This window comes from Delphinapterus leucas, chromosome 10 (assembly GCF_059928025.1).
Source record: "Delphinapterus leucas isolate spDelLeu-1000000601 "Yukka" chromosome 10, BTC_Dleu_Yukka2, whole genome shotgun sequence".
Taxonomy (NCBI): Eukaryota; Metazoa; Chordata; class Mammalia; order Artiodactyla; family Monodontidae; genus Delphinapterus; species Delphinapterus leucas.
In genome coordinates, this window is record NC_143138.1 from 56,189,200 (window position 1) to 56,215,884 (window position 26,685).

General features: G+C 45.6%; 1 protein-coding gene across 2 annotated transcripts in view; it reads left to right on the top strand.

Annotated features, from left to right (window-relative positions):
* TRANK1 (tetratricopeptide repeat and ankyrin repeat containing 1) overlaps positions 1–26,685 on the top strand; it is a 65,670-nt gene that overhangs the window by 17,587 nt on the left and 21,398 nt on the right. For both annotated transcript variants that reach the window (XM_022553933.2, XM_022553934.2), the window contains 8 exons: positions 5,176–5,337; positions 5,879–6,133; positions 7,686–7,862; positions 8,510–11,401; positions 17,961–18,160; positions 18,444–18,581; positions 24,374–24,520; positions 25,843–25,999. In XM_022553933.2, the coding sequence (XP_022409641.2) occupies positions 5,176–5,337; positions 5,879–6,133; positions 7,686–7,862; positions 8,510–11,401; positions 17,961–18,160; positions 18,444–18,581; positions 24,374–24,520; positions 25,843–25,999 (4,128 nt within the window). The remainder of the gene's footprint in view (positions 1–5,175; positions 5,338–5,878; positions 6,134–7,685; positions 7,863–8,509; positions 11,402–17,960; positions 18,161–18,443; positions 18,582–24,373; positions 24,521–25,842; positions 26,000–26,685) is intronic.

A 26,685-nucleotide genomic window follows, 5' to 3' on the forward strand; every position in this document is an offset into this window, starting at 1 on the left:
TTTGCTCTTTAAATGTGATACTCTTTGAGCATCCTGGCTTGATGAAACATATACATACACATTATTGTGTATGTGTGTATTAATGTATGTACACACATATATTTTTAGACTTTAACTTAGACGGTAGCCCCAGCACATATATATTATGCTTCTTTTAGTTCTTGCGCTCATATGTGGCTCTTGTGGCTCACACTGTCTGTCTAGATTTTTCTCTTACTCTGCTAGGTACCAACTCCAGTAAGTTTTTCATGGAGGAGATATACATAGTAGACTTACGGTGTTTTTGAAAATGTCTTTATCCTTAGATTGAGAATTGGTCTGCATATAAGCACTGTATTTTATTGATCCTCAGTTGCACTTTCCCCCCACATTTTGCCACCTTTGAAACGAATGTGTTTCACAATCAGTGGCGTGTCACAGTTTAATGGCAGCGTTTTCTGGTGTGTCTGACAATCTGGGGTCTCTTAGATTTATGAATTACTCTGTGAAACCTCGTTCCTTACAACTTTGTATTCTAGCCTCTGTTACTGATTAGATGTCAGTTTCATTTATTTTCCCTTTTAGAATTTTCTGTCCTTAGAGTTGTGGAATTTCCCTGGGATGTGTCTAGATGTGGGTCCGTATTCATTCTTCTTGTCTGGCACCTGCTGGCCTCTTTCAATCTAACTTTTTTTAGCTCAGAGAACTTATTTTCTATCATTTTGTTCCCTTCCAGCATCTCTTTGCCACCACTTTCACATGGATGAGCTTCCTGAATTTGTAACATGTCTCTCTACTTTCCCTAACGTCTTCTATCTCCTTTTTTTCTTTCGAGATCTTTAACTAGGACTTTAGCTTTTCCTTTTATAATTCAGCTTGCCTATTGCATTTTTTAATTTGGAAACTCAGTTTTCATTTCTAAGAACTCTTTCTGGTTCTCTGTTTCTTATCTGTGACAACTTGTGCTTGATTGACATTTGCCACTTCTCGAATGGCCTTTAAGAATGGTGAGAATTTTTTTAAAGACCGTTGTCCTCTCTTCTGTGAGTTATTTATGTTTTTGGGGGGCTTAGTTGATCCCTCTTCTTGCTTCTCTTTTGTGCTATTGCTTTTCCTATTTTATCTTCTGATCTTTGGATGGTTTGTATTTATGAATGAACAACTAGACTTATTAATACTTAATATATGGTTAGTGCGCATTTATTGAAGTTATTTGGATGTGTTTCTCCAGAAACACTCCCCCACTGGAATGGGTGAGTAGGCGGCAGGTTGTAGGCAGCACATGGGGTGTGTGTGGTGGGGAGAGTGGGAGGCACCCTGCCAGGCTGGGGATCATGGCAATTTTCAGGGTCAGGAAAGTTTTATGTGCGGGAGATTGAAGCTGCTTTTCCTTTAACACTGCCCCCTGTTTCCCCATCTATGTTTTAATTTTTATTCATTTATTTAAAATATCTCCTGTTGTTTCTGTGAGAACATGGGAATAAATGTATTTGCAGAGTCCTGTTTTTCTGGGATGTTCTTTTAAAGCTGTGATATGTCATGTTTAGTTTTTAAATGACTTCTCTTTTAAGGAATTGTAATTGTAATTCTGTGAGGTGGTGTAATTAATAAATTACTGTGAGAGGCCTCCTGAGAGCTTATACCTGTAGCCTCAGTTTCGGGATGGTTTCTACTGTTGGAGAAATTGAAACTAACCAGACAGATTTCTCTGCCAATGAATTTCAAGGTTTTAAAATAAACTTTTAGAGAAGGACCACCAATGAATGGTAGAAAATGGCTGATGAGCTTGCAAATTTATTGTTCATTAATTCTAATCTTAATTCTTAGAATGCTGTAGACTTTAGCATGTCATGCACTTTTGTTTTTGTTTTTAAAGTTTTGATTTTTTTCAGTTTCCTGGTATAATAGAATCTTAAATATCTGCTGATGCTGCCTTTCTCACTAGCTGCTGGGGGAAGCCAGAGCCCACCGGGAGTGGGCAGGGTGGGGGTGTGAACCTGAGTGGTCAGGGTTACGTAACTGTCTTTCCCAGCCTCTCACAGCCACCACTAGATGGCAGCATGTCCACCTTCTCCAGCAGCTGATGCTCGACTGTCCTCAGGACCAACGAGATTGGAGTCTTTGTTTTTCTCGCAGTTGTTTGTGATTTTCTCTGATTCACTAGTGCGTGGCCTTTCAGAGTGAGAACGAATCCAGGCCTCTGAAGCCTTTCTCTCTGGTCCTCCCCTGGGCGCCAGCTGCTTTCTGCTCTGTGAAGGCGCCTCTAGCTCTGCACTAAGAGGATGCGGACCTTCTCTGTGTGTCTGTTTCCCCGCATAAACGGAGCCTGTGACTCAGAGGCCATGGTGTGTCATCCTCAAATCCCTCAGCACCACACAATGCCCTGTTTTCAGTAAATGCAGATGTGCGGTATTGATGATACTTCTTCCTCATTATAAAGCAATAGATTCTTTTTTAAAAAAGAAAATTTACAAAATGTAGGAAAGGAAAACAAGAAAATATTAATTCTGCATAAGCCCACCTGCCTGAAAAAATTAGTATAGTTGTGATTTAGTCATTTACTCTTATTCCATGCATTTATAGTTACACATTTTTTATTTTCTTTTATAAAAATGAGATGGTTACATAAACTTCAATTGATAAAATATATGTAATAAAACTTACCAGTTTCACCTTTTTTAGCTCAAAAGGAAGATTTCATGCAAAAACAAAATCTCTTTGAAATGATTTATTTCTATTTTCTAACACTTCTGAGTGCTTGCAGCTTCAGAAGATCTCTTGTAGTTTTAATTTTTAATTTCAAATCTGCTTGTATATATCTACTAAATATGATCATTGTAGAAAATTTGTAAAAATTTCATTTTATATAAAAACAAAAATTTATTGTAATTACACCTTGGCATATTTTTATCCAGTCTTTTGGTTGTTGTTCAGTACTTATGTAGTCATCTTTTTTAAAAACCTGTGATTATCATGTATAAGCAGTTCTATATCCTGATGCTTCTTTTCTCTCTTATTAAGCTTATAGAAAATTAAGAAAAAAACCAGACAAGTTCAGAGTAATAAACAAATCACCCGTACCTACCCAGAGATGCTGACCCAGGGCTACCATTGTCAGTGTTTCAGCACCTTTCCTTTTATGCTGTTTTATGTTGTTGATATATCACTCTCTGGTTTCTTTTCTGATTTCAGGACCCTTCTCTGATCTGACCACCTTCTTAATTATTCTGAAGCACACAACCATGTGTTGATTATACAACTGCATCTAATTGTCTCTTTTGTCAAGCTTGGTATATTTCTGTTCAGTTTCAAGTGACTTTTGTACTAAACTAACTGCCCTGGTGGAGGAATGATGCCCTGAGGCATGAGGTAGGGGGACAAGTGGCAGGTTTCCATCTGCCTGGTGGTGAAGAAGTTCCTCCTTTACCAAGCGTCCTATTCCCCTGGTTCGTGAGTTTTCATTGTTTTCTGTGTCTTCATAGGCATTCTAGGATGAAGGTGGGATGCCGAACCCAGGGGTGCTAGTCGATCATTGTTACACCACACAGTTCATGTTCTTTGCCTCAGAATAGGCAGCTCACTGAGGTGATATAAGTCTTCCTTTGCCAAGGTTTTCCATTTCCTTTTCTCTGGAGGTTAGCGCTAGGGTTAATGTTAGTTCTTGCTTCCATCTGGCACCAGAAGGTCTCTTGATTAGAGGGCAGTGGGTGTTTGCCCCAGAAGTTGGGGGGGTGTGTGTGTGGGTGTGTGTGTTTCTGGTGCTCTGATCTGTTGAAAGGTGATCCAGGTGTGTATCAGAAGGCAGGCAGCTGACATCAGAACTCTGCTTGGGTCCCCTGGGTCCTTTCCCATTGTTGTGTGCTCCCTGGTGTGCCTTCACTTTGCAAAGCCAGCACCTAAGGCTCGTTCTCAAGGAGAACATCCTATGGGCTTATGGAGCCTGTTTTGCTCAGGCTCCTTCAAACCAGAAGTGCCTGGGAATTTACATCCTCCCAAGGCAGGCTGTGGCCGGTGGCAGAAAGAGGTGAGAATCTGAAAGCCCGGTTCCCTTGCCTTGGATGGCACAGCTCTGAGGTGTGACTCACTCCAGATCCCCCCAGGGGTCAGGCAAGGCACACCCCCACCCTGTGGGACTCAGCCTGAGCTCACACCCTGCCTGGTTCCTCCCCGACCCTGACCTGATGCCCCCACCCTCACTGGTCTCTTCCTTCATAAACTACTTGTACACAAATCCTTGCCTCAGGGTCTGCTGTGGGAGACATGGCTGATAATAGGATGCTTTTATTTTTCCATCTCTAAAGTGTTCCTATTCTGTTAGAACATGACATTGAACATGCATTCACCTGTTCATCACATGATAGCACTTATGCTGTGGGCCAGGCCCATCTCATTGGGTGTGAAAACAGATGTCCAGTTATCTGTTCAGTAGGATTCCATTTTAACCAAGAGAGCTTTCTGAGTGTATAATCTGATACCAAATAAAACATTTGCCCTTTTTCAACCTTTCTTCAGTGGTTGATTTCTAATCATGACTACTTTCTCAGTAAATTAAACCAAGGGGATAATGTTTTCCCTCTTATGGCCAGAGAGGTGGCTTCTTACTCTTGGCTTTTTCCACTTGCCAGTTAGATGCATGGGTGGCTGGCATGTACTTGGATGTTGCTGCTGCAGTAAGCCACCCTCCTGCCATCACTTCCCTGAACTGTTGTATCAGTTATCCATTGCTGCATAACAAACAGCCCTCAAACTTAGTGGCTTAGAGCAACAAGCACTTATTTGGCTCGTGATCCTGCAGCTCAGCCATTGAGGCTGAGCAGTTCTCATAGCCTTAACAGAACTCCTTCAAGTGTCTGCTTCTTGCTGATCTTAACTGGGCTCTTTCACATCTCTGGGGCTCAGTTTGGACAACTGAACTGATTCCTCTTTGTTTTATGATGTTTCTTATCTAGCCTGGACCTGAATAGAACTAAACAAGGCCTCTTGAGGCCCAGGCTCAGAATTGGCACAAAAATCACATCTGCTGCATTCTCCTGGTCACAGCAGGTCATGAAGCCAGGCCAGAGTCAGGGTCGGGGAGGGGAACAGGCACTTCAAAGTCTCCTGGCTCCACAGAGGAGTGGAGAGGTGTGGTCATCCTTGCAATCTATGGGGCTGTGATCTCTGCAGTCACAAGCAGCACTCGGGGGTATTTTGCAGGACTGAGCAATGGCGGGGGACCAGCTAGCGAGGACGACATTTTCCGGAAGGCCTCTGAGCAGCTAGTGGCATACATGAATTCAGGAAGCCGCTTGTTGCAGAAAAACTTTTGGAAGCAAGAAGTGGTTCAGAGGTTCTTGCGCCTTCTTTCTTCTCGGCAAGGTAAGGTTTCTCACAACCTTCAGTAGCGTTCAAAGATGCTCTACGCACCTTAAAACTCTTTTCTACTATCTGTTTAAACATTGATTAAAAAATAAATGCCATGATCTACATGTAAAACATTCAAACAACACAGAACATTCTTCAGTGAAAAGTCGATCATCGACCCCTGAACTTCAGTCTCTAAATCTCATCCGCAGAGGCAACCTCTGTTATTAGTTTTTCATGCAGCCTCCTGGAATTTGCATATACTGTCCTTATTTAAAATACCACAGATGTTTCTCTTTTCTATTGGCTAGGACTCTACACTCCTTGGGTATTCCCAACCTTCCCAAGAAGCTCACGCACCAGTGCTGACACTGAGGTTCACACGTGGTTGAGTAGCATGACCCAAATAACTAAGTACTTGTTTATGGTTTCCCCACGTCTTAAAGATACTGATCCGTAACTTGGGGTGATGATGTCCCTCTGTGTTGGGTTTTGGCTGGGGACAGAAATCACATGAACCTTTTTCTGGAGTGTGGTGTGTTCTTGTTTTTGAAAGAAATCCCTCCCGACCTGGTCTATGACATTGACCGCGACTGTGCCAACGCCTTCATCAAGTTTTTACTGGAAAAACAGAAATGGCCTGAAGTGCTTCTGCTGCTGACCCGCAAAGTGAGTGGGGAGCCACCGTCCGGGGACTGTCTCATCAAAGACTGTGACCTCTCGAACCTCAGCCTCTGTGCCATCCTCCCCGACCTCAGCGCCTGGGACCAGCGGAGGACCCTGCTCCTGGGCCACCTGATAGACCACGGAGGTGAGTCCCAGATGCTGAGTCAGCACTGGGAGGACATCCCAGGGGAGTCCAGGTGCCACAGTTCATGGGGCTTTTCGCTTGATTTCAGAGACTACTTTAAATTCTGCCTCATTCTCTTCCTCCTCCCTATCTTCTCATTGGAAACAGTGATAGGGTCGATGCATTTTTGTGAATTCTTCCCTTTCTCTCGTGTAAGAAACCTCAGGCCTGTGGAGGGGGCCTGGGCCCTGGTGTAGCCACAGCGGTCATTTCCTCCCAACCTCCGACTGGACTTTTCCCTGCACTCAGTATGCCGCATGGGTCCTTGTCAAACGCTGTGACATTCTTTTCTGATCCACGGATTGGGATTTGTGATGCTTGTTTTTTAAAGAAACAGCCAAATAATGGGTGGGTGGAAACATCTGCTGTTTTAATCGGCACAATCAGGCTTGGCTGGATGTATGTCTGGAGTGTGCAGACGTCTTGCTGGATCAGGTTTTATTTTAAAACGAATTTGGAAGCACTAACCTTCTCCTTACGCTCCCCCCACTTAGGCCACTACTAACTGGCCACTACTAACTACTGACGTCTCCTCATTTATAAAATGGGAATGAAACTAACCCCCTTTCTTAGAGCTGTTTGGAATATTCAATGAGTTCATGGATGCAGACTCTTGGCGGAGCGCCTTGGCTGTGTGGTTTTCCACCTGCCTTGCCGTTTAAGGGGAAATGACCTTCAGAAGGAGTGATGCCACATTGGTCCCAACTCTCAGAGTGACTTACAACGCCTTCAGGCGTTGGCTCTACCCACGGGTTTCAGGAGATAGATGGAAGGCCGCCTGTGGTTTATGTCTTCAAACCCATTCCTTGCATGGAGTGTTACTACCTTTGCCCAGAAACGATGGCGGTTATGGAATTCCTGTTTTGTTCCTGATGAAGCAAGCACTTATTGAGGGCCTCCCCGGGGTCAGGTGCCAGGGCACAAGGATGGACAGTGAACATATGGCTGGCGGTGGGTGGCAATGCAGGAGGGCTGCATTCCTCAGGGGGTGGAGGTCAGGGAGCTTGCAGCGCAGAGGGGAGGTGTCTACTGAGCTAAAAAAAAGGTGATGTGGCAGTGGGGATGTGTCAGGGAACATGGCAAATGAGGGCCGATGGGCATTCTCGGGAAGAAGCTTCCTAGAAGCAAAGGATGTGGGAAGCACGCTCACGTCCAGGTCACCGAGTGTATGCCCAGGACTGTGTTGGGCAAACACTGGGAGTTCCGTTGTTCACGCCATCCCTACTCCAGTGCTGATGGTGGTCCCGTGGTGGGGTGGGAGGGGGAGATGGAGAGACAGAGGAGGTGAGGCCCAGGGACAGGACACCTGAAGGGGGCAGGCTTTCCCTCCAAGGGCACTGGGAAACCCTTGCCTCCCAGAAAGGGGGCGTGGCAGGAGGCCCTCAGAAGTTAGGTCAGTACCCCCTCTTGATTTGGAATAAAGGGCAGAATCGGTCCCGCCCCCCTCAGGTGGGCCCTGCTGACCTTGGCTCAGGGATGCTGCTCACCAGTCTCTTCTCTCTGCCTCCCCCAGCTTCGCCCGAGGGTCTCCAGGGCAGCCAGGAGCAGCCGCTTGCCATGTGCCTGAAGCACAGGGACTTTGAGCTGGCCTTCCTCCTCTTGACCAAGGGTGCGGACCCCCGTAGCATTTCTCTCACAGAAGGCGACACTCCTTTGCATGCCGCACTCCACATCTTTCTAGATATCAAAGGTAGGCCTTTATTTTGTAAGCAGTCTTTTTCTTGAGGAGGAAGCTGGGTGTTAGAATGGATGCTGTGCTCCTTGGTCTTTCCTACTGGGGAAACTAACCATCTGGAAAAGGCCCATTTCTTGGCCAGGCCTGTATCTCCTGGCCCCTCACCCATAGCTTGATGGGAAGGAGTGACCATCATGGTGAACGGTCAGGGTGGGTTGATGGAGGAGGATTCTTAATTTCCAAACTTAAGAATCGGCTGTCCATAGCTGCAAATACTTTCCATTTATTTACACCATTTCAAGGGTCCTGACATAAAGGCTCTTACTGGAATATTTACAGTGATTTCTGGGTTTCTCCACCTTAGCATTATTGACAGTTGGGCAGGATAAATCCTTTGCTGGGGGGGCTGCCTTGTGTATTGTAGGATATTTACCAGCATCCCTGGCCTCCACCCACTAGATGCCAGTAGCACCTCCTAAATTGTGACAATCAAAAATGTTTCCAGACACGGCCACCTGTCCATTGGGGAGCAAATCGCCCCCAGTTGAGAACCACTGGGTTATCAAATCCTTGGGGAAGTTCAGTGTTCTGAGGACCCCCGGCTGGCGTCTCTGCTCCCCAGAAAAGCCGTTCAGCACTCACAGGATTTTTGTGTCTTTCAGCTGACATCGGTTTTAACTTCCTCAGCCACCTGCTGGATCTGTTCTGGTCCAAGCCCACCGAGTTTTACTACCTCAACCCCAATATCCAGGACAACAGCGGAAACACGCTGATGCACGTCCTCTTCCAGAAGGGCATGCTGAGGCGCATGGGGAAGCTGATAGATCTGCTGGTGAAGTTTGACATCAACCTCAACCTGAAGAACAAGGAAGGCAGAGATGCCCGGCACCGGGTGAAGAAGACAGACGCACTGCTCTTGGCCTGGAACAAAGCCCTGCAGGAGAGCAGGCGCCGGGGCCGACAGGATGCTGCCGCCCACCCAGGGAAGCCCCCATGCTGTGCAGCCCCGGCTCACACGGCTCCACTCAAGGGCTCCTCCAAGTCGCTGTCCTGCAGCAGCACTGCAAGAGCCCCACCCAGAAGAGCCGGGGTCCCTGAAAGCTGGGAGACCCTGCCGGATGCCCAGACTACGAGGCCAGAGCCTGGAGCTGCCAGGCCCTGTTCGCAGAGAGACCGCCTTGTGCAGGACATCACGGCTTTGATTCAGCAGGTGGAATTGGATCCGTCCCTCCAGGAGGACTGTCCACAGGACTCTGAGCCTCTGAAGACAGGAGCTGGCACCGTAGGACAGAAACAGGAGCTACAGGGCACCCCGGGGGCGGGGGGCTCTGACTGCAGTGGGAACAACCCTGCAGTCCTTGAGGCCGCAGAGGGACATGCGCAGGCAGGCCTCGGGACCCCGCAGCTTGTGCCTGCTGGTCGCAGGGGGACAGAGGGCAGCGACGACCAGGACGACCAGAACGTGCCGGAGATGGAGGCCTGCCTCCTGGACTTCGAGAACATGACATGGGAGATCGAGTGCACTTCGGAGATGCTGAAGAAGCTGTCCAGCAAGGTCATGACCAAGTTCATGAAGAAGAAAATTATCCTCGCCATCCAGAAGCTCGGCAATGGTGAATGGACCAGGGGCCTGCGGAAGCGGCTGAAGAACTTGAAAGGAAGCATCCAGCTCTTCGAGGCCAAGCTGGACAAAGGGGCCCGGATGCTGTGGGAGCTCGCCATTGACTTCTCCCCGCGGTGCAGCGAGGACCCCGAGAAGATCATGGCTGCGGAGCACAGTGCGCACCCCACCGAGAAGGCGAGGCGGGTCTACACGGAAATCATCCGGATCTGGGACATCATCTTAGATCACAGCAAACTGTCGGACTCCATCAGGGCCATCTGCAGCGCCTACAACCGGGGCCTGTCCTGCATCCTGCGCAAGAAGCTGAAGGGTATCAACAAGCGCCAGGTGTCCGACAGTATGAAAATCCAAAAGCGGATACCCCGCTGCTACGTGGAGGACACGGAGGCCGAGAAGGGCGGGGCACACGTGGATCCTGAGTACTTCCCCCCTGCCAGCGCGGTGGAGACGGAGTATAACATTATGAAGTTCCACAGCTTCAGCACCAGCATGGCCTCCAACATCCTCAACGACACGATGGCCACGGTGGAGTACCCCTTCCGGGTGGGTGAGCTCGAGTACGCGGTGATCAACCTCAACCCCAGGCCACTGGAAACCATCATCCTCATCGGGCGGAGCGGCACTGGCAAGACGACTTGCTGCTTGTACAGGCTGTGGAAGAAATTCCACGGTTACTGGGAGAAAGCCGAGCAGGCGGGAAGCCCGCTGCTGGCCAGGCAGATCTGGCTGAAGCGAAGGTTGGAACTGGAACCCGGAAAGGAGGGTCCAGGTGGGGAGGAGGAGGACGAAGAGGAGGAGGAAGAAGGACCCACTGAGGTGGTAACAGTGGATAGCCTAGAAGAGGAGCAGGAGAGTGAAGCCTGTGCAGGGGGAGCCAGTGGGGAGCCAGGGGACCCCGAACAAGGGGTGGAAGGACCCACCCCAGAACAGCCCCACCAGCTGGAGCATCTACATCAGATCTTCGTGACCAAGAACCACGTCCTGTGCCAGGAGGTGCAGAGAAATTTCATTGAGCTTTCCAAGTCTACCAAGGCCACCAGTCACTACAAACCACTGGAACCCAATGTCCACAAACTCCAGGACCTGCGGGATGAGAACTTTCCTCTGTTTGTCACTTCCAAGCAGCTGCTCCTCCTGCTTGATGCTTCTCTGCCCAGACCATTTTTCCTGAGAAATGAAGATGGCAGCTTGAAAAGATCCATCGTAGGATGGTCCATGCAGGAAGAGTTGACTGTCACCAACTGTCAGGAAGATGAGGAGGAGGCTGAGGCAGACGGGGACTATGGTGAGGAGGAAACAACCGTGGAGACACGCCCATGTGACAGTGACCCCCGGGTGTACGTGACATTTGAGGTGTTTGCCAATGAAATATGGCCCAAAATGATCAAAGGGAAAACTTCCTACAACCCTGCCCTGATTTGGAAAGAAATAAAGTCTTTTCTGAAGGGGTCTTTTGAGGCCCTCAGCTGCCCCCAGGGGAGACTCACAGAAGAAGCATATAAGCAATTAGGGCGGAAGCGGTCCCCCAATTTCAAGGAAGACCGGAGTGAGATCTATGGCCTCTTCTGCCTGTATCAGCAGATCAGGTCTCAGAAAGGGTACTTTGATGAAGAGGATGTGCTATACAACCTGTCCCGGAGGCTGTCGAAGCTCAAGGTGCTCCCATGGTCCATCCATGAGCTCTATGGTGATGAGATCCAGGACTTCACCCAAGCGGAGCTGGCGCTGCTGATGAAATGTATCAATGACCCCAACGCCATGTTCCTCACCGGGGACACGGCTCAGAGCATCATGAAGGGCGTGGCCTTCCGCTTCAGTGATCTGCGCTCTCTGTTCCACTACGCCAGCAAGAACACCACGGACAAGCAGTATGCAGTGCGCAAGCCCAAGAAGATCTACCAGCTGTACCAGAACTACAGGTCCCACTCAGGTACGTCCAGACCTTGGGCTCTCCCTACAGGGGAGGTGCTTGGGCACTGACCTTGGCTACTTTTGAAGCTGTGGCCTAGCTTTTGTTGGGTTCTTGTAGCTAAGGATAATATTTTGATCTACCCACGTGAACAAGAGATCTTATGATTTTTGCCACTACTCATTCTTTTCTCTCTCTCTCTTTTTTTTTTTTTTTTTTTTTTTTTTGGCCACTTGGCTTGTGGGATCTTAGTTCCCTGACCAGGGATTGAACCCAAGCCGTCCGCAGTGAGAGCGCAAAGTCCTAACCACTGGACCGCCAGGGAATCCCCCTTTCTTCTCTTTTTTTTATTGGAGTATAGTTGATTTACAATGTTGTGTTAGTTTCAGGTGTACAGCAAAGTGATTTCAGTTATATATATATATTCTTTGTCAGATTCTTTTCCCTTATGGATTATTACAAGATATTGAGTATAGTTCCCTATGCTATACAGTAGGTCCTTGTTGGTCATCTATTTTAATATATAGTAGTGTGTATATGTTAATCCCAAACTCCTAGTTTATCCACTCCTCCTTCCCCCTTTGGTAACCATTAAGTTCAGTAGTCATCGCTACTCATTCTTAGGTTGATGATTTAAGCTGTGGTTGAATGGAAATGAACCTCTAAGTAATTACAGCTTAAGGTGTTGGCCATGACATGAAAACATTTCAGGGGAACATTTAAACTGCTTAAGAACTTTTGTTAAAGCACTTTGGAAGCACCTGCTTCTAAAATGTAAAGTAATACGTCAATTACAAGTCATTAATCCTGAAAGAAAGCAGGAGGTGGTGGGAGATAATGCACTCTCAGGTGCTTTTAATTTGTGCCTCACGTGTGCCCCTTCCCTGTGCCAGGCACGATGCCAGGCAGTTGACATAGGTACTGAACCTGGGCCACGGAGGTGAAAGCCCGGAATCCTAACCACTGGGCCACTAGGGAACCCCCATGGGTACCTGTTTTTAAGCCTCCAAAAAACCCTACAAGGTAGACATCATTCCCATTTTACAAAGGAAGAAACTGAGGCACAGAGAATACGTCCTTTGTGGTTTATAGAATGCTCACCAATTCACCTCCTATGTCCTGCATGTGTCCATGAACAACATAGAGTATTATTTTACATGTTTAAAAACTTTGTTTAATGGACTCATACCAGACGTACCTTTCTGCAACTTCGTAATTTTGCTTATAGTAATGTTCTGGGATTTCTGCATGTTGATACCATGGAGCTGCAGTCCATGCATTTCTCAGTGCCGTTAGTAGTCTAAATTCATGACTGCACCACACTTTGTTATCCACTTTCCAGACAAAATTATTCTTCCTTTATCCCTCAACAAAAATATTTTCGTTTTTTTATACTTCTCTTGCTGACAACGCATATCCTACTAGCTTTACACACTGAAATGCTTCCCTTATCATTTTTACATATTACAGTTTTTAACTTAAAAGACCTTAACAAAACCAAGAAACAAGTAATTGAGCTGTTTGTTTATATCAGCATTTTCTTTTCTTTTTTTTTTTTTGGTGGTACGTGGGCCTCTCACTGTTGTGGTATCTCCCGTTGCGGAGCACAGGCTCTGGACGCGCAGGCTCATGGGCCCAGCCGCTCCGCGGCATGTGGGATCTTCCTGGACCGGGGCACAAACCCGTGTCCCCTGCATCGGCAGGCGGACTCTCAACCACTGCGCCACCAAGGAAGCCCTATATCAGCATTTTCTGATTGGCAAGCTTAAGAACATAACCTCTAAAAACATATTTTTTTCTCATAGCACAATTTCTCTTTAATGTGGTACAAGATGCTGTTTAAGGAACCCAAACATCTTTTGTAGTTCTGCTAATTAACCCAAGGCTGAAGTCTCAGGCAAAGTGGGCTGTGTTTGTATTTCAAGGACATGATAAGCGTTAATTTCAAGCTTTCTCCTAGGCATATTTTTGTTCTCTCAGGGTCAGAATTCTGAAAACAGTATTTTATCAAGCTAGCTTTCTCTAACTGCATATGCAAAAAAGAACCAGTTTAGAGTGTCAGAAGAGTTTCATCTTAACCAATTTTCTCTGGAGTTTGAAGAATACTGTTGGCCCACAGTGTTAAAAAGAAAATCGTCTTTTTCTTAGTCATAGGTTCATAGCCAAAATTTTTCTTAATGACTTGAACCTGAATTTCCCATTTTACAAAAAGCAACAAGAATACCAATCACACAAATGGAATACACACTCATACACCAGAAGACAGAACTGTCACAAATGCACTGAGAGGATGACCGATACGGAGTCCCAGACAAACACTTCCCGACACAAATGGTCCTCAACGTCAGAAACACGTCAGAACCAACTGGCAAGATGCCCAGATAGCACCTCATGCTCAAAAGAAAATTTGCCTTGTGCTCACCAGTGCCCTTACTCAGGCTTGGAGCTCGTCAGCTCGTCCAGATGCATGTTTCCGTTGCACCAAGGAAAAGCATATGTTGGCAGCCAGTGCCGAGCAAGGAAGAAACAGGGAGGATCTCCGAAACAAATGGTTAGGGCAGCTGCTAGGAACGTCCCCCCAAATCCCCCTCCCGAATCCAGTAAGCCACGAGCAATGGGCTCCTCACAGCCATCCCAGTGCTTCTTCATGGCGGCAGCTCTTCCCAAGAAAACCCTGGAAGCCAGATATCGCGAGAGCGCAGCCTCACGTTGGGTGTCAAAAACTTACCGCAAGTGGGTCCAGGTGCTCGCTGCTGCTCAAAAGCCAATAGAGAGGCAAGGTTGGTGGAAAGGAAAGTTTGCTTTATTTCAGAGACCAGCAACCCGGGGCTGGGGTGTCAGATTCACGTCCCAAGGCCAACTCCCCTTCCCCCCACCCTGCCAATCAGTGGTCAAGAGCTTTTATAGAGGGAGGGAGGAGGCTACATGCAGAAACAGCACAGTCAGCTCTGACAGTCATCTTGAAACTGGTCATCGGTGGTCTGATGATTGTCTTACTTAAATCCTTCTGACCTGGGGTTAAGGTAACCTCCTATGTAGTCTTTTAATGGTTTTAAATTGTGCTCCTTATATTTAGGTAGGTGTCAAAATTTAGGTAAATTTAATTAATTCAATTTAAAATGTATGTGTGGTGTGACATTGTCTTTATTGAAATCATGCTTCTGTGATCTAATTTTCCTTTTTTCCGTAGGGATGAACAGTTGTGCTGATGCCATTTACCGCATGGTCCATCCTTTCCCCTCATTTGCAATTCTTCCTTTTCAAATATCTGTGAGTCTGTTTCTGGGCTCACTATTTTTTTTGATTTGTCTAATTTGTCTGTTTTTGTACTATTATCACACTGTCTTTATTTACTGTATTATCAAATTTCTCCAGTGACTCTTTGTAATTTTGATTGGAATTGAAGTTCTCACTCTTTGGGAAGAATTCACATCTTTACATTGTAGGGATTTCTGAACCATGACCTTGGCATATTTCTCTGTTCAGATTTTTTTTTTACTGCCTTCAATAATATTTTATAATTTTCCCCAGACATTTTACACAGCTCTTAGATTTGTCCCAGAAACCTTATACTTTTGGTTACTATCATGGCTGCACCTTTTTTCTCTTTTTAAATTTTCTAGCCATGTCTTGCTGGTATAGAGGGATGCTGTTGGTTCTTGTGTATTGATCTGGTATCTCACAATCTTGCTGAACACTCTTACTACAATTACCATTTTGACATTTTTATGCAGGTAAGGGCAGGTTTGATCTTCTATACTTGTCATTTCTTTTTTTGTATCATATTTTATTGGTTAGGACCTTAAACAGAAACAGTAACAGGCATCCGTATGTTATTCCTGAAGTTAATGTGAATATTTTTTTAACATTTCACCATTTAAGTCTGGTGCTTTATTGTAGGTTTTTTGATAGATTCTCTTTTTCTGGATGCATTTCAGGTAGGCTATGGTTTGGTGAAAAGAGAAAACACACACAGACCACACACACGTACATACACATACACACACACATTGGTACTCTTAACACCCTTACAGTGTAAAAGTAGATTAACATTCTGATTTGTTTAGCCAAGGATTCAGAAAACAGTTGGAAGCCAGGTGGCCTCCCAGAGCGTAGCATACACCATGCAGCTCAGCCCAGCTTGCCAGGGCTCTCACAGTCTTCCTGACGTTGCCCATCAATTACAGGGTCTGCCTGGGTCTGAGCCGCTCAGCTTCCTGCTCTTCCATGACTTTCTACTTGTGCTGTGCAGGAAAAACTGGCACAAAGAAGTTTATGCTCGAAATACGAGATTTTATCCATTCAGGAAACATATATTGAGCTCCTCCCCTACCTGACACTGTGTGGGGGCTTGGTGACCAAGACGTTCACATTTCTCTGTCCCCAGGGGGTAGCTCCAGACGGCACCCCCTCTTTTGTTGTCGGACTCTGTAGAGGGGACCTGGCATGAGTAGTTGAATGAGCCCCTTATTCTGATGGTGTACATGGGTTCAGCACCACTGGTCTGGGGCAGCAGCCTTTATGATCAGCAAGATAGAGTATGGCAAAGGGAATTGTCCTGTGAGCAGTTGTTTTTTGTTGTTTTTTTTTTTTATGTAGTAGGCAACCCACCCAGATGATCACTACATAAACTCCATTTTCCACCTCCTGTCAGGATAGAGGGAAGACTGTGCGTAAATGTTTCTGTGTATAGAACCAGAAAAAGCCCCAATAATATGTATTAGATTTGAGAGACTTTAGAAAACACGTAAAACGTTACAAAAAAAAAATTCAAGCCCCCTGTAAGGCTACTCACTACTCACATTTTGTTTCATTTCCTTCTGATCTCTTTACTGGCCATATACAAATATGCATTTATCACACACATTTATTGATTGATTATGTGTATTTACATAACCAATGTTATGATTGATTAACATTGTTTAATCAATCATAATTCAGTGAATATTTAGTGAATAATTCCCCCATCTTTCTTTTTTAAATTGAGATTCACATAGCATAACATTCACCTGTTTAAAATGTGCAATTTAGTGGTTTTTTAATATATTCATAAGGTTGTGCAACCATTACCACTATCTAATTCCAGAACATTTTTATCACCCCCAAAAAGAAACCCCATAACCGTTAGCAGTCACCCTTATCCCCTCCTCACCCCTGTGAACTACCAATCTACTTTCTGTGTCTGTGGATTTGCCTATTCTGGACATTTCATATAAATGGAATCACAAAATATGTGACCTTTTATGTCTGCCTTCTTTCATTTAGCACAGTGTTTTCAAGGTTCTTCCATATTGTAGCGTGTATCAGTACTTCATTGCTTTTTATAGCTGAACCATCTTTTATTCTTTGAACATGTTTGTATAAAAAATTTTATCTAGTTCCCTAGAAGGGCATTTAAGTGGATTCCAGTTTTTCACTGAAATGAACACTTCCGTGCTTTTTTCTGATCCTCTCATTAGTGTACATCTCTGAACCACAGTTGCAGCTGATCTGCTTAAATTCAACAGTTTCCACTTGTATTCTTGATTTCTTTATATTGCATAGTGTTAATAATAATAGCATTGGATAGGAAAATTTCCCTTTACTATTTGGTAATAGCAATGGGTACACATATGCCCATTTCATAGAATTCTAGCTGGTGTTGGGCAAAGGGCACATGGCCCCTAAGAATAGTGGGAGACCCAGGATGATCCGTACTCAGTCCAGCTTCTTTTGGAGGTGTTTACTAACTTCTCGGACCTTGGAGTCCCTGTTTGTAAAAGTGGGGTTGTCTGGTCTGTCTCACCGGGCTGTTGTGAGAATTAAACAGGTTAATCTTTATGAAGGTGCCTCTTGTTTAGTCGACATCACTGTCAGTGTTACTTCAGCGCTTAGACAAAAATGGGACCCAAGGAGAAAGCTCTTTGGAAAATCCTTTATCCAGCTCTGACAATTATTTAGTATACTCCTCTCTTTGCTGGGTATAAACCTGGTGGAAAAGGGCAATGGAAGCCGAGGTTGCTGCCCCACCTAACGTCCAGCTCTTACCACGTAATGTTGTCTCCAGTGCTCTAAGTACCAACGACAGGGGACAGGATAGTTCTTGTTTTTTAACTGTATATTAGCCCCTGTATTAGCATTCTAACAGCTCTAAGTGTTTAGTTACATTTCTGCCTTGACTCTTCTTCATGAGGCCATTTTCTCTCACATGAATATAGTCCAGGGATGAGATTTACAAAACTTTCTTAGGACAGCAAACACATCTCTGCCTTTGTCCGCGGTACCCGGAGTAATACAGCTCGGAGCCAAAGTGATAATCTAACAGGATCTGGAAATTGGCTGCAATTGTATGTACTCTCAGGACCGATACTGCTTCTCAGGAGAAAAGCAAAACCAAAATAAGAAAACAAAATGCACGGGAGTTCCCTGGCGGCCTAGTTGGTTAGGATTCCAGGCTTTCATTGCCATGGCCTGGGTTCAGTCCCTGGTCAGGGACCTGAGATCCCGCGAGCTGTGCGGCGTGGCCAAAAACAAAACAAAACAAACCAAAAACCCCAGCCATGTTGGCGTGTTGTACAGTATCTGACTTTTTTTATCCCAGGAATCCTCAATCTGGCATCTGGAGTGGTAGATTTACTTCAGTTCTATTTCCCGGAATCTTTTGATCGCCTTCCAAGGGATTCTGGCCTCTTTGATGGTCCCAGACCAATTGTCCTGGAGTCCTGTAGTGTAAGTGACTTGGCAATATTGCTTCGAGGCAACAAAAGAAAAACCCAGCCCATTGAATTTGGAGCCCACCAGGTGAGTTTCTCGAGATTGTATGTTTTAAAATAAAAGGCAGTTTGCAGTTGAAAAAAGGTTTGAGAAGCTGAGTTCTTCCACAACTTAGAATTCAGTAGCCCCTGTCCCAGAACGAGGAGGTTTCAGAGATGGGTGAGTGACAAAGTGTTATTAATATTCCCACCACGACGGCCATTCCTCATCAAAGACATTACTTGCCTCCCACAGAAATAGTCTCAGCTTTACTAGATTTCTCTTTGTGCAATGTGAAGTTTTTTCTCTTCTATCCCCCTTTGTTTCCTAGGTAATCCTTGTAGCCAATGAAATGGCAAAGGAGAAAATTCCAGAAGAGCTGGGATTAGCGCTTGTGCTAACAGTTTACGAAGCCAAAGGCCTAGAATTTGATGACGTCCTCCTTTACAACTTTTTCACTGATTCTGAGGTATGTCATACTGAATTCTTTTTCTCACAGCACATGTGTGTGTATGAGCTCCACTTCCACTCCAGGAAAGAGAATTTTGGAGCTGAGTAGATGAGAGTTGGTCACAGGTGACCGTTTCTCTTTTGGAGCATCATCCATTTGGCGTGGGGTTTTGTGTGTTTGGATGCGGCTTTCGACAATGTCTGTGGGTTGTTTCATAGTGTGTTGTGGGGTGGCTCTCCCCGTGCCTCGCCCTTCCCTGTTTTCTTGTATTCACCTTTTCTGAATGCCTGGTACCCAAGCGCCAGCTTCCGGTTTTCACTAGCTACTGTTAACCTTGACTCCCAAGGATCCTCAAGTTGGAGCAAGGTCTAAGGAGAGCCTTACAAATGAAGGCAAGGTTAGCAATGTCCACCCTATGAGGACAGAACCGGGCAAGGTCATTCATAGGGAGACAACTGCGGGAAGACACGTGAGCCTTGGTTCCTGCCCACAGGATCAGGTAATGCAGGGGACGAGAACAGCCATCCTGCCTGAGCTCCCTCCGGGCATGGCTTTGCCACCACTGCTTGCCACCCTTGCCCACAATGGCAGCAAAAGAGTCCCCGGACTGACCCCCCAGTGACCTCTGTGCCAGCCGATTGTTTTGACTTGGCTCCTGAATCCTTGTGATGGCTTTTCTTCCCAGCCACAGTACATTATAGGTAGAGCCGCCAGCTCAAGGCCATTGTCCTCAGTTTCATAGCCACTGCCTTCTCTTCACCACCATCTTCGGTGGAGGCTCAGGTTGGCTGCTGACCATGCTGTGGGGTCTCCTTTGGGGACATAGCTGGCTGTACCCTGGTCCCCGTTGCAGACTCCCTGCTGCACACAGTGCATGCTTGAAGGGGCTGTTTTCATACCCAAGTCACGAGCACTGTTAGCTTTGACTCCTTAAAATCTGCTCCAGAACTGACCCTTTAAATGGAGTCCTTTGTTTCTGTTTTGTTTTTTTCTGGTCTTTTTTTAAATGTCACATTTGCCTCGATAATACCTATGACTAATATTGCTATGGATGTTTTACAGTTTATAAAGTGCTTTTTGAAGGCATTGTCTCAATTTATCCTCCACCAACCCTCTGACGTTGTGTGTATTTTTATTACCCTCATTCTACACATAAGGCTGAGGGTCATGGAAGTTACATAAGTTGCCTGTAGTCGTAATGTAGGTGGCAGAGCTCGGAGATGAACTCAGATGCTTTGAATTCCAAATCTCAAGATCTTTCCACTGTACTCCCTTCCTTTTAATACCCTGCATGCAAATCGGCTTCCAGAACCTTCCATAATGAATATATCATTACCATACCTTAAGTGCACTCCTTTTCTATTGACTTTTCTGATAAAATCAGATGCACTCTCATTAATCCTGGAACCATTTTTAATCTCCGAGGACTAACTTTTTTTTTCTCATAATACATCCATTGGTCATGGTTGGACCGAGGCTCTCCTAAAAGAGGAAAGGGTAAGACTTTGTTGTTCGTGTCCTTTATTAAGTGCCAGTTGTATGCTTGTGCTAGTAAGAAGCTCCAGGAGCTCTGGACTTATGGATCGGTAACTTGTGGTCACCTCTGTTTGTGAAAGAAAAATCTACTTAATTATCTTTCACCCTGACCCTGGAATGGCACAATCCTGGATCCCTTGACCCTAAGCTCCCACCAATGGATCAGTGAGTTGCATGAAATTAAAACAATCACAAATTAAGTCTTGTGGTAACATCCACTTCATCCTATACACAGAATGAGAATTCTAAAAAGACTTCTGATGTGATGCTTCCCAATTACCAGGGAATGGAATCGTGCATTCCCCGGCACAAAGCACACCCTCAGTTTATCATTCACAACCACAAGACCAAAAGGCACCAGTCAGCAAATGAGAGGAGATGCTACAATCAAAGGAGAGGAAAAACAGAGGTCACAGAAGTCCCCATGCGTCTGTGGTCTGGCTGCTCACGTGGGGTTTCTTTTGGGGGTGATGGGTGAAGGCTGCTGAACAGTACTTGCTGTTTGACATGGGAGACTGTGGAGGACTCCTCTCTCCATCCCTGGCCTCCTCTTCCACCCCCGTTTATGTGTCTGGAAGGTGCTGTGTGTGTGTGTGTGTGTGTGTGTGTGTGTGTGTGTGTGTAGGGGGCTTCTTATTGCCCTGGCTTGTGATTTTTCTCTTCAGAGGATTCACTGTTACCTGTTCAACCACATGGACACCAGGGTCATCTTCTGAGATGAGGAAGGAACCAAGGAATGGTTATGTCAAGGCCTTCTCTTGTAGGATTTTGCCTCATTTGGGGGAGGGGAAGTCATTCTCTGGTCACCTCCAAACTCTCCTCCTGTGGAGACTTGGAGGGGTGCTTGCCATTGACACTCTGCCCCAGTGGGGAGTCCCTTCCTTCACACTCATGTGTGACCAGGACAGGAGAGGCTTTCAAAACCACAATTTTTAAGAGTTGCTGAACTAACCTAGAGAACAGGCCCCACAAAAGAAGCCTTGCTGGTAGAGTCTAAGTCCTTTTCCTTCATAATTATTAATCCCCAGAGAAGAAGCTGGAAGACTTCTAGATGCTTCTTCCTTTTATTGCCGGGAGTGCTGCAGGCCTGTATTCTTGCCGTAAACACATGTGCTCGCTCCTAGGAGGCTCTGTCTTGAGAGTGAAATGTGTTTTATTCATGGAAACAGGTTAGTCATGTGCCATACGAGCAGCTTCTGCGTCTCCTTCGAGCAGTTTTAAGATACAGGTGCTTTGGGCTTCCCTGGTGGCGCAGTGGTTGAGAGTCAGCCTGCCGATGCAGGGGACACGGGTTCGTGCCCCGGTCCGGGAAGATCCCACATGCCACGGAGCGGCTGGGCCCGTGAGCTGTGGCCGCTGAGCCTGTGCGTCTGGAGCCTGTGCTCCGCAACGGGAGAGGACACAACAGTGAGAGGCCCGTGTGCCGCAAAAAAAAAAAATATATACAGGTGCTTCACTGGCCTTCCAAGTTCAGGCAGCCTGCACCTCCCGCTGTCTGCCAGACCTCCTCAGATGTTAGCATGCGTGTCTCTTGCCTGCTTTCTTTGGCAAACAATTAAGTTGGGTAGACAGCTTTACGAAGATGAAAAGATAGTCACAGATGTGTCCTGAAGATTTTTTTTTTTTAACTTTCAACTACTAAAATTGATTACATGACTCACATCTCTTCTCATAACCTGGTGATTAATTCCCTAATTGGTTAGTAGCATAACCACTCTTATTTAATAGATAGTATTTAAAGCATTTAACCTAATGTGTTTTTTTTAATTAATTTATTTTATTTTATTATTTATTTTTGGCTGCGTTTGGGTCTTCGTTGCTGCATGCGGCCTTTCTCTGGTTGTGGAGAGCGGTTGCTACTCTTCATTGTGGTGCATGGGCTTCTCATTGCTGTGGCTTGTCTTTGTTGCGGAGCCCAGGCTCTAGGCGTGCGGGCTTCAGTAGTTGTGGCATGTGGGCTCAGTAGTTGCGGCTCACTGGCTCTAGAGCGCAGGCTCAGTAGTTGTGGCGCATGGGCTTAGTTGCTCTGCAGCATGTGGGATCTTCCCGGACCAGGGCTCAAACCCATGCCCCCTGCATTGGCAGGCATATTCTTAACCACTGAGCCACCAGGGAAGTCCCTAACCTAATGTTTATAGAGTTTACATTATAGAGGAACTGAAGGGAGGTAATGAACTGTATCCACTCCACCTTTCCATCATCCTTGAAAAGATACATAGGTGGCAAGTAGCACCATTTTATAAAAAACAGAAGGATAGGAGAATTGACTACCTACTCCCCCAAGACACACAATAAAGTATAAAATCTGAAACGTCATGGGAATTCTTCACTGTAGATACTGTGTATAATCGGGTCACGTTTGCCTCCCCAGGGTCTGCAAACTATGGCCTGGGGGCTAAACCCAGCTCACTGCCTGTGAGCTAAGAATGGTTTTCACATTTTTAAATGGTTAAAAGAATCAAAAGGAAAATCATATCCTGTGGCATGCGAAAATTTAGTATTAAATTCAATTTTAGTGTCAAAAGATAACGTTTCATTGCATCACACTTGCCCGTTCATTTACTGTTGACTAGAGCTGCTTTTGCTCTACAGTAGCAGAGCAGAGTAGCAATAGAGACCATATAGCCCACAAAGCCAAAAATACTTATCATCTGACCCTTTAGCAGAAAAATTTACAGACCCTGATCTACAAGTCACCGTGGTTTTGTGGTTTGATTTGGGTAAAGGGGAAAATGGCTAAAATGTCAACTCTTTATCAAGCATTGTAGAGACACTTGACATTGATCATCTCCTTTTATTTTTCCAACAAGTGTGGTTAGTTCTGTCATCCACATTTTACAGAACAGGAAAATGAGACCTAGAAGGGGCATTTGTTCAAGGTCACATAATAAGTGGACAAATTGGGATTTAATTTGTTCCATCTGACCTCAGAGTCCACCTTGCACAGCCGACCCCACGGCTCCTGAATTTCACTCCATCCTTTTTTTGGGGGGACGGAGGGGCCTTGTGGCTTGTGGAATCTTAGTTCCTCAACCAGGGATTGAACCTGGGCCCTCTGCAAGTGGAAGTGCAGAGTCCTAACCACTGGACTGCCAAGGAATTCCCGAGCTCCGTCCTTGATTGGATCACTTGGTTAGGAAATTTTGTCACATGTCTTTTTTTTTATATCATAAGAAAATAATTTTAATTTTTTATTCTTACATTTCCTAGCATTTATGTTTTCCGTGAAAATGTTTCAAATTATTTACACTTTGAATGCAGTTACATCTCTTAATCCTGGGCATTTAATATAACACAAATTATGTGAAAATTCGGTTATAACACAACTAGTAATTTTGCTGACATAAGGGCAAGACTATTTTATAGAATAGATGTAAAAATAATTTATGAATTATTACATCTTTATTACTCATTTAAACATGGCTAAACTATCCACATGTAACAGCAGTAATTATATTTTTATTATCTTGGTTATTTGTGACTCTTAGTCATATGAAACCCAAAGCTTAACACAAATTATTTTGTATTTATATTTTTTAGACTTATTTTTTATTGAGGTAACACTGGTTTATAACATTATATAAGTCGCTCGTGTACAAGATTGTATTTCTACTTCTATATAGCCTACAGCATGCTTACCACCAAAAATTTAGTTTCTGGGACTTAGGGAACTAAGATCCCACATGCTGCGTGGCATGGCCAAAAAATTGAAGGAAGGAAGGAAGGAAGGAAGGAAGGAAAAATAAAATAAAAAATAAAAGGAAAAATAAAACTTAAAAAAAAATTTAGTTTCCATTTGTCACCATAGAGTTGATATTTTGCCATTTGTGACAACATGGATGGACACCGCGGGTACCACCCTAAGCGTCACATGTGTCTTAATGACTGACCCTAAGTGGCATTTTTTTAAACACATTGTGAAAAGAGGTGAGGATACTGGTTTTCTCTCCATTCTGCTTGTGGACATTCTTTCAACAACAGGAACCTCCAGGCCCTAAACACTCGTGCTAGAAGTGAGCACATGTGCCTGCTTCTTGGCCGTCTTAGCTGAGTGTCTGGGGGTCTTCTCGGTAGCTGCCCTGATCCCTGCCTGCACCACCTGGGCCCCGACCCCCACTCTGAGGCCATAGGATGGCCACCTCCTCACAGCTGGTGCTGAAGGCCTGGCCGCTGTGCCAGGCAAAGGGGGCTCAGTCCTCTGTGAGGCCCAGGGAGGCTGTATGTGCACTGCAGAAGCATATTCTGCTGGTCTTTCATTTGTCTTTGTTGTTCAGGCTTACAAGGAATGGAAGATCATTTCCTCATTTACCCCTTCATCCTCTGAGTCCAGAGAGGAAAGCCGTTGGCTGATTGAGGTGCCCCTAGAGAAATGCAGCTCCTCCCAGGGCAGGGCTCTCATGGTGAATCCGGAAATGTACAAGGTGAGTATCAGCCATGGGTCCATGAGCTTGCTTGATAGGGAGCCAGTAAGCAGGGCTTGGCCGATAAGATTGGGTTAAAGACGGAGCCTGTGCTGCGGACCTTCCTGTCCGTCAGTACTAGGGGGTAGAGGGTGGGAGAGGGAATGTGGTCGGCTCAGCGCTGGCGACCCCCTCTTCTCAGCAGAGAGCCAGGCTTGATGCGGGAGGGGGGGGGAGCGAAGGGGGAGGGCGGCACCTTCTGTTCGCCTCTGGAGCTCTGTTCAGAAACTCTGACATTGCTGACGGGGAACTCAGAAGTGAAGTCCGTGACTGTAGTCAGTGGAGACCATTGTCTTCCAGCCTTGTCTGTGAAGGGACCCTGTCTCCCTTCCCCTGGGCGACCCACTACATCACCGAGAAGTAGGCCAGAGCCGAAAAACTCTGGAGTTCTAGACCGACGAAGGCCGACAGAGGCCTCGAGAGTGAGGGCAAAACCACAGAAAACCGAACCAGCAAAAACCAAAAGCTTTGGGAGAAACTGCTGTCCTGGTTTTATGTCTCCTACATAGTGGAAAACAAACAGAAGAGCAGTTATCCGGTTATTTCTGTAACTACCTGGAAGGCTCTGCACATAGATGTTAAATCATCGCCAAGCTGTGCAGACCTCTGGGTAGCCACAAATCCGTTGTTGTTTTGAAATGTGCATGATTTAATCAAGGAGGTCCTCCCTGAGTCTAAGACATAGTCCCCTTATACCCAGAGTCCTCAGTCATGGGGTAGGTCAGGAGTAATATAGTGCTAATAATAGTCACAGTAGCAGCATGGGACTGCTCCATTTTTTTTATTTTTTATTTTTTTTAAAATTTTGGCCGCACTGTGCAGCTTGTGGGATCTTAGTTCCCCGACCAGGGATTGAACCCTGGCCCTTGCCAGTGAAAGTGTGGAGTCCTCACCCCTGGACTTCCAGGGAATTCCCACTGCTCCAAATTTTAAAAATAAGTTACAGTAATCGCATAGGATGTGACTTTTGGGGTAAACTGAGTGAAAGGTACATGGGACCTCTCTGCAGTATCTTTGTAACCTCCTAGGGATCTATAATTATTTCAAAGTGGACAAGTACAGCAGATTCAAGGGTGGGCCTGTACCAACACTGCCCCCCTCGCTAGAGTTCGCTTCCCTGTGCTGCGGCCACAGTGGGCTCCCCGCGTCCTGCTCAGGCCTGGGCTGTACTTCATAAAACTTACTTTTTGAATATTCCTCCAAAATCAGAATAAGCCCGTTGAAGTGAGATACGTCGTATTGTAGCCTGAAGGCTCATGCCTTTGTCCTCATCTTGTCTTTAGCTCCTCAACGGGGAGCTGAAGCAGCTCTACACGGCCATCACCCGGGCTCGGGTCAACCTCTGGATCTTTGACGAAAACCCAGAGAAGCGGGCTCCTGCTTTCAAATATTTCATGAAAAGGAATTTTGTCGAAGTCGTGAAAATGGATGAAAATAAAGGTAAGCGCTCATTAAAATATTCTGGCTGTTGGACAGAAAGCATGTTGCTCTCAGCTGCCCTGTGGCCGAGGGTAAAGGGTATCGTTTTTGGAAAACACTTTCTTTCCACATTCTTCTGAGACATGAGTGTTCCTATTTATTGCTAAAGTGTGTGGGAGACTGAAGTTGTAATGAGAGTGGGAGGGTTAACTCCTTCAGGGAAGAACTTTTATTTGTCCTAAAAGGTAAGGATCATGGGCAAAGGATAGACAAAGTAGGCTTTGCTGGGAGAATACAAATTAACTGTGGACTTTTGGACAGCTGTTTGGCAATATCTATCAAAATTAAAAATGCACCTACCTTTTGACCCGGTAATTCCACTCCTAAGGATCTATCCAGAGATACTCTTTTGTACAGTCTCTAAGATAACATGGACGAGAGCGCTCGTTACAGCCCTGTTTGTAATGATAAGAAACTAAAAATGACTTAAGTGTCCATGAAGGTGAAAGTGTCTGCAGTGGCTCCTCTGGTGCTGGGACCGGTGGGTGTGAGATTGTTAACTAGATGTGGACCTCTTTAACTTTTCACCATTTCTGTGCTGTTTGCAGTGTTTAGAAAAAAAAACCAACATCATTATGTATTGTTTTTCATAAGTTACAAAGGCTAGCTAATTAAAAAATGGAATGAAGTTCTCCTGATGGGATAAC